The 8104-nt window shown below is 48.1% G+C and overlaps 1 protein-coding gene across 1 annotated transcript in view; it reads right to left on the reverse strand.

Annotated features, from left to right (window-relative positions):
• Positions 1-1709, reverse strand: part of LOC125427734 (C-type lectin domain family 1 member A-like) — a 9391-nt gene extending 7682 nt beyond the window's left edge. Inside the window, exons 1-2 of the mRNA XM_048487288.1 lie at positions 1602-1709; positions 1141-1240 (exon numbers count right to left, since the gene is read on the reverse strand). Of these exons, the coding sequence (XP_048343245.1) occupies positions 1141-1240; positions 1602-1709 (208 nt within the window). The remainder of the gene's footprint in view (positions 1-1140; positions 1241-1601) is intronic.
• Positions 1710-8104: the final 6395 nt, after the last annotated feature.

Below are 8104 nucleotides of genomic sequence, written 5' to 3' on the forward strand. Positions count from 1 at the left end.
CACTTTCAATGCACTTTTGCAGCTGGATTTTACTGTGCAGAATACAGTTGCAAACAATTGTGAAAGTGGACTGAAAGGGCATTGTTCTACATGTGTGAAAGTGTCTCTTGAGACAGAATTGCCAGGCTGCCCACTTTGGCAGGTCATCAGTCTCCAGCCCTTTCTGAAACTGAACAGCAAGAACGAAAGGAAGGGGGAACGGCAGAGGTGGGATCCAGCAGGTTCTCACAGGTTCCCGAGAGTAGGTTACTAATTATTTGTGTGTGCCGAGAGGGGGTTACTAATGGGTGATTTTGCCCCGTGATTTTTGCCTTAGTTACGCCCCTCCTCTCAGCAGTAGCGCGCAGAACTTGAAGCAGTCTAGCAGGAGGTGCACCGGCGTGCGTGGCAGCCTGCGCCTGCGTGCATTCATTTCCCGCCCAAAGACCAGCGCAGCGGCTGCGTTCTTGCCACAGCCCCACCCAGGAATGCCCCGCCCCCAGAATGCCCGGTCACGCCCTCGTCGTGCCCCGCCCAGCCCCATTGGCGCTACGCCACAGTTTGAATCCCACCACCTTGGGAACCTGTTACTAAAATTTTTGGATCCCACCACTGGGGAACGGTATCATGTGATGCTGTGACTGCACCATATTGGGCAACGCTCTAGGAATTTTAATAAAAATTGGGTAAATGGTTGCGGGCATTGTTGTTATTATCTGCTGCATTTTAAGTTAACTTATTTAAAATCTATATGTAATTATAATTTTTGTTGTTCACCGCCCAGAGCCCTTCGGGGGTTGAGCAGTATATAAGATTAAAAAAATAAAATAAATAAATAATAAATAAATTCTTAGAGTGTTGCACAGTAATATCACTTCTGGGTCCTCCCCCTGGAAATGATTGTGTGATTTTATTTTTGTCAGTCTTCCTCCTCTCACTCTTCAGCCTGTTGCCAGGCCGAGATCACAGAGACTCCCTACCAGCCAAAGTTGCTGATATAGATGGTGTAATGGTTAATTTGCTAGAAAGGAACTTGGTGTGTGTGTGTCTAATCAAACTTGTCCAGAAGAGGGTGCACAAAGACTTCACTATCTGACAGCCACATATTTCTGATACTCACACAAACCAACACTTGAGTCATACACAAATGGCAGTGGTTACCTGCTGTGCTGTTGCCCAGAGAGTTACATGCGAAGTGTTTCAGCCGGAGCCGGAAATCAAGGTCAGGAGGACATATGGTTCCTTTCAATGTTCCTTCAGTCTGTAAAACTTAAATTACATATCAGTTGTAAAAAGCAGTTATTGTGTTACACTGAAGGGAGTGGATTCCATGCAGTCCTGTGTGTCAAATCTAGAAATTTAGTGAAATTGTGGAAATCAGGAGTAACTGGGATTTAGAGTGAAAGTTTGTTTTTCCTCGCATTGCTCGCTTCATCTCAGGGAAAAACAAATAATGTATCTAAGAGCTCAGTTCACAACATATTAAGCTAGACCAGGGGTAGGGAACCTGCGGCTCGAGAGCTGCATGCGGCTCTTCTGCCCTTGCACTGCGGTTCAACGAGCCAAACCGCCGGCCCCATCCTTGCCCACCCTGCAGGCAGCAGGGTGGGTGCACCAATTGCCCACGGCTGGCTGGGCTGCGCCCGCGGGAACTTCTCCCTCTGCGCCCGTCCACGTTCGGCCGAGGCGGTAACCTCCAGTGGCGGCGAAGGCCGAGCTGCTGGCCCCATCCTTGCCCGCCCTGCAGGCAGCAGGGCAGGCACATCCATGTGCTTCTCAGAATGAGCGGAGTAAAAGGTTAAAAAAACCCAATATATACAGTGTTATCTTTATTTTAAATGTCAAACAATTTTTGAGGCTCCAGTGTTTCTTTTCCCGTGGAAACGGGTCCAAATGGCTCTTTGAGTGTTAAAGGTTCCCTACCCCTGAGCTAGACACATCATGCTACTTATTGGAAACACAGATGAAAAATATTTATATGTTCCATTTATAGCCTGCCTTTCTCATTGAGACAAAAGACAGATTACAGTTTTTCAATGCAACGAAGCAGTATAAAAATACAATGAACAATTTAACTAGATTGAATTAGAAAATAATACAACAAACCAGTATCATACATAAAATGAAACTGCCTAAAGACCTTACAAACGTTAAAATGGCAACCATATTGGCCTAACAAGAATGCCTTCTTGAATAAAAGTGTGTGAAAAATTGCATAATTTCTCATCACATTTTACATAATTTATTCTTATGGTACTCATGGGGAATCAAGACCACTGAAAACTTATTTAACCACTCCTCTGGTGTCTGGAATTTTGGAAAGAATTACCCACATACTTTCAAGCATATATTTACAGCCATGAGCAGTGTAAACACATGTACTTTTTACAAGGAAACTGTAAAAGGAACTGGAAACTGGATTTTGTGCCGGTGCCGGTGATTGAATCTGGGATGTTGTGCCTATAGAGCAAATGGTCTACTTTTAAGCCATGATCCAATGGAGCCTATTCTAGTCCTTTATTCCAAACTCCATCTCTTGCATTTGTGAACCACAACTTTATGTCGTAAAAGGGGATCCAGTACTCCCAGCTCAATTTGCTGTTTCTCATGTTTGGAATAGAATGGAGAAAGAAAAAGGTTTTTTATTAAGGGACCGAGAATCCTTATTCATTGTGTGGATCTTTCCTTTGGGTTTTGGAAATACAATTTCCCCATTCAGTTCTTTTGTTGGCCCTGGCCCTGTACTGCTTCACTTTATCACCTGAAAAAATGCACAGTTTTTGGTGATTCCTAGAGCCTACTGAAGCCTGCACTGCTGCCTCCCCCCCCCCCTTTATCCCTGCTGTGACAGACAATGAGAGCCCCTGGGGGCATGGGCACACCTCCCTAAGCCCCGTTCCGACCTCAGTGCTTATAAAATCAGCTCTCCAAGGCCAGGGACAACAGACTCCCCTGGCCCACCCACCCACCCCTCACCGGCTGGGCTCCCAGCTGGCAGTTCCTTCTGCCCTCCCCTCCGGGCAGAGGCATAGCTAGGGAAAATGGAGCCCGGTGCAAAATCTGGGTTTTGTGCTGCCCCCCCCCCCATGGACAGCCGCTGTGATGCTGGAATCCACCTCCAAACAGCATCACTTTCAACGTTGTTTAAACTAGGGAGCCCAGATTCTCCTTTTAAATCCACCTTAAAGGGAGAATCTGGGGTCCCCAGTTAAAACAACATTGAAAGTGATGCTATTTGGGGGTGGATTATCTCCCACCCTGAAACAACATCACTTTCAGTTTTTAAACTGCGGACCTCAGATTCTCCCTTTAAATCCATGCTGAAGGGGGTGGATTTAAAAGGAGAATCTGGGGTCATTTGAGGGGTGCCTGCTGTCAGGGGTGCAATTGTTAAGCTAGCAGCACCAAACTTTCAGGCTGTCTTCAGGAGACTCTCCTGATGCTACCACCCAGGTTTGATGAAGTTTGGTTCAGGGAGTCCAAAGTTATGGACCCTCAAATGTGTAGCCCCCATCTCCTATTAGCTCCCACTGGAAACAATGGGGTCACCCATTTGGGAGCCCATAACGTTGGACCCCCTGAACCAAACCTCACCAAACCTGGGTGGTATCATTAGGAGAGACTCCAAAAAGATCCCTGAAATTTTGGTGCTTCTAGCCTAAAAACTGCGTCCCCTGCAGGCTAAAAACTGAAAAAAACCCACAAAAATATGTAAAAAACCACAAATGGGGGCGGAGCTTCGGACATGTAATGGTGGAGTTGAACCTGGGAATCCCCCCTTACCTACATCCTTGCCTCTTCCCAATGTTCTGGCTTTGGATGAGGCAATTTATAATAATGTCAGAGCAATAACACAAAACATAGTTGTGATTCACTTTCCCTGGGTTGTGTTCACCTACTTATTTTATTTAGAATATTTCTACAAAACTTCACATATACATTCATATACTTCAAGAAGGGAAACCAACTTCTATTTACTCACGCAAACACACCAGGGCTACCACAGCTCCAATGAGGAGGAGAATTATAACAGAGACCACCCTGAGAGCGACTCGATGCCACTGCGTACCTTGAGCAGAACCTGTGGGAATTAACAACAAGCAAAACTCATATAACCTTCAGTGTAGGAAGTAACTGGATGAGAAACAGGAGGCTTATCTCAAGACTTTGGCCAGAAACTGCCAAAGTCTTGAATTAACCCAGTTGCCTTCCGTTGTTCAGACAGTAGAATGTTATGCTGAATATTAAACATGAGTTTTCCCCTATCTTTTTTGACAAGAGTGAGGAATCTTAGTATGCACAGCCAGGACACCATTCTCAGTTTCAAAGCTCAGTGTAGGGATGCCATTCTCCAGATGGGACCTGGGGATCCTCCAGAATTACAGCTGATCTCCAGACTACAGAGGCATACCAGGAGAAAATGGCTTCTGGGGCAACACCTGATCCTGTGTCCCCCCCCCCCCCCCCGTGCCCCACTTACGGCAGCTAGCTGCTCCGCATGTGGGGGACGAAATATCACCCCTCACCCCCACCACTGCTGGCTTCTTCAGGGAAGCGCCCTAGGTAGTGACTGTCTGGCCGTGTTCTCCCGGGTCGTGGCAATGCCCCGGGGGAGGCACCCCGGCCATTGCTAGCACTTGCAGCTGCAATACAGCTGCCGGCCCTGCCGGCCCTTCAACGACACCAGCCCAGCCCCAGACAATGGGAGATGCCTTGCCCTGAGGCCCCAATGCAGCTCAGGGCTCATCGAGGGACCGGCAGGGCCAGCAGCTGCTGGGGCTGGTGACGGCCAGGGCGCCTCCCCTGGGGTTGGAAAATGTGGCCAGATGGCCACAGCCCAGGGTGCCTTAACCGGAGAGGTTAGCAGCAGTGTGTGTGTGGGGTGTGTGTGTGTGATTTTGTGCCCCCTCCACAGTGGTGCCCTAGGACATATGACCGCCCATGTCCCTCTGGCAGATACTCCACTGCAGAGATCGGTTCCCCTGCAGAAAATAAATGCTTTTGAGGAGGTTGGATTCTACAGCTTTGCATGCCACAGTGGTTCCTGTCTCCTCAGGCTCCATCCCTAAATGCCCAGGAATATCCCAACCTGGATCTGGCCACCCTCCTCTCCCTCTCATGCCCTGGCAGTGGCTGGGGACAGTATACAAATATAATTAATAAATAAATAAACTTGGCAACCCTGGTACTTGTACACCTCTTCCATCCAAGCCTTCACAAAAATCAGTTATCTCCCTCAAACATAAAGGAATAAGAACATAAGAACATAAGAACATAAGAACAAGCCAGCTGGATCAGACCAAAGTCCATCTAGTCCAGCTCTCTGCTACTCGCAGTGGCCCACCAGGTGCCTTTGGGAGCTCACATGTAGGATGTGAACGCAATGGCCTTCTGCGGCTGTTGCTCCCGATCACCTGGTCTGTTAAGGCATTTGCAATCTCAGATCAAGGAGGATCGAGATTGGTAGCCATAAATCGACTTCTCCTCCATAAATCTGTCCAAGCCCCTTTTAAATAGAAGTTAAGTTAACGAATGTTCAGGATTTAATTCTACACTGTTTTAAAAGATAGCCTGATAAAATGCACACTTTAAAGAGAGAAGAGAGAGGTAGATTTCATTAACTGCAACTATGCTCATTGTACTGAAGGAATGCAACGGACAGATAATAAAACTGTCAGTCTGGAGAGAGGCTTGTTGAGCAAGATGAACTAGTCAGTTGGCTCTCAGCCACAAAGATATTCCTTTTAAAATGTGGAGGCTAAGAAGAAGAAGAAGAAGAGTTTGGATTTATATCCCCCCTTCCTCTCCTGTAGGAGACTCAAAGGGGCTTACAATCTCCTTGCCCTTCTCCCCTCACAACAAACACCCTGGGAGGTAGGTGGGGGCTGAGAGAGCTCTGAGAAGCTGTGACTAGCCCAAGGTCTCCCAGCTGGCGTGTGTGGGAGTGCACAGGCTAATCTGAATTCCCCAGATAAGCCTCCACAGCTCAGGCGGCAGAGCAGGGAATCAAACCCAGTTCCTCCAGATTAGATACACAAGCTCTTAACCTCCTACGCCACTGCTGCTCCTATGCCACTGCTGCTCCATTAATGATCCTGGCAGAAAGGAGGGGAAATGTACAAGGGACAAGGGAGCATTGTTTTCATACAGTATTGGGTGGTGGGAGCAGAAACCAGGAGAAATGAAAACTGGACCCAAGGTGGAAAATCACAGGGGTTGGCAGTAGCAGTTGGAGGAGTTTTTGTTGTATATCTTCCTCTGTTCTTTGTAAAAGTAAAGATAATTATTCTCCTCAGAGAGATGGCTACCTAAGATCATCAAACTGCAGAGGGTGGTTTAAGAACTCCTGCTATTTCAGCTTATCTTCAGCTGACAGACATCAATTCACCAGGAGAAAATGGCCACTCTGGAAGGTGAACTCTATAGCATTATACCGCATTGAAGTCCACCCTTTTCAAACCTTGTCCTTCTCAGATGCCGCCCCCCCCCCCCAAAATCTCCTGGTGTTTCTTTTTTGACTGCGGCAACGACTTTGCATCAAATATGTGCTCAGATTTTAAAACTTCAGGCATGAGTAGATCTGATTAACATTGGAAGCCCGGTGTATGAAGACAGGGTATGGTTGCTAAAATCCTGGTAAGCACTGGAGATTTCCTAGAACAGTGATGGTGAGCCTTTTCGAGACCGAGTGCCCAAATTGCAACCCAAAACCCACTTATTTATCGCAAAGTGCCAACATGACAATTTAACCTGAATACTGAGGTTTTTGTTTAGAAAAACGGTTGGCTCCGAGGCGTGCGTTACTCGGGAGTAAGCTTGGTTGCAACTCTTCCAATGGGTGAATCACGACCCTAGGAGGCTTTCCTCAGAAGCAAGCCTCATTGCCAGCAACCGAGCTTACACCCAGGTAAAGGATCGCGCTTTAGTTCTTCACATGAAAATCAGTGGGGTTTAACAGTGCTTAACAGGGTTACCTGCACTGCTTCCCCAAAACTAGGTCTTAGGTTTAATGCTAATAATCGAGCCCAGCGGCCCAGGCCAGCCTAGATGTGGGGGAGGGGGCACTGTTTGCATGTGCCCACAGAGAGGGCTCTGAGTGCCACCCCTGGCACCTGTGCCATAGGTTCACCACCACTGTCCTAGAATTACAGCTGTTCTCCAGATGTCAGAGTTTACTTCACTGGAGAAAATGACTGCTTGGGTTGGATGGCTCTAGACCAGGGGTCCCCAAACTACGGCCCGGGGGCCAAATCAGGCCCCCGGAAGACATTTATCCAGCCCGCTGGGCAGAAGCGGATCTCCCCCTTCTCTATCTCCTTTTCCCCAGGTTTACAAACAGCATTAAGTGCGGGCAACTCGCTGCTCATTCCAAGCGGCCGGAGGGGACCGTACCAATGCGGCAAAGAGGGGAGAGAGAAAGGCGGCGGAGCTTCAGGGCCGGATTGGAAGGGGACCGTGGGGGTGGGGGTCTCGGCCAGGGGCAGGTTGAGGGCGGATGGATGGCGCCCCCCCCCACGGGCGGCACTTGGTCCGGCCCCTGGCTGGGCTCTGGCCATGCGTGAACTGGCCCCCTGTTTAAAAAGTTTGGGGACCCCTGCTCTAGACAGTAGACCCCACTGAGTTGCCTCCACTCCCCAAACACTGCTGTTTCCAGGATCCATTCCCAAATGTTCAGGGTTTTCCTAACTCAGAATTGGCAAGCCTAAGGCCCCTTCCACACATGTGGAAGAATGCACTTTCAATCCACTTTCACAATTATTTGCAAGTGAATTTTGCTATTCTGCACAGTAAAATCCAGCTGCAAAGTGCTTTGAAAGTGGTTTGAAAGTGCATTATTCTGCATCTGCGGAAGGGGCCTAAGAGAGGGGACTTCTGTTTCTGCTTTCCTATAGTCTTGACCTGAAATTAAGCATATGCATTTTATTGTCATTGTGCACGCACAACGAAATTTACAGCAGCATTCCTCGATGCACACCATTTCAGACTCATACCCCATCCTCACTTTCCCCTTCCTCCACCCATCCCTACACAGCCCCAAACACATCAACACGGTTAAGCCCGCGGAGTTTAAGCATAGCCACAGCTCTAGAGTAGAAGCTGTCTCCTAAGCCTCTTTGTCCTAGTT

The sequence above is a fragment of the Sphaerodactylus townsendi genome, linkage group LG03 (assembly GCF_021028975.2).
Source record: "Sphaerodactylus townsendi isolate TG3544 linkage group LG03, MPM_Stown_v2.3, whole genome shotgun sequence".
Taxonomy (NCBI): Eukaryota; Metazoa; Chordata; class Lepidosauria; order Squamata; family Sphaerodactylidae; genus Sphaerodactylus; species Sphaerodactylus townsendi.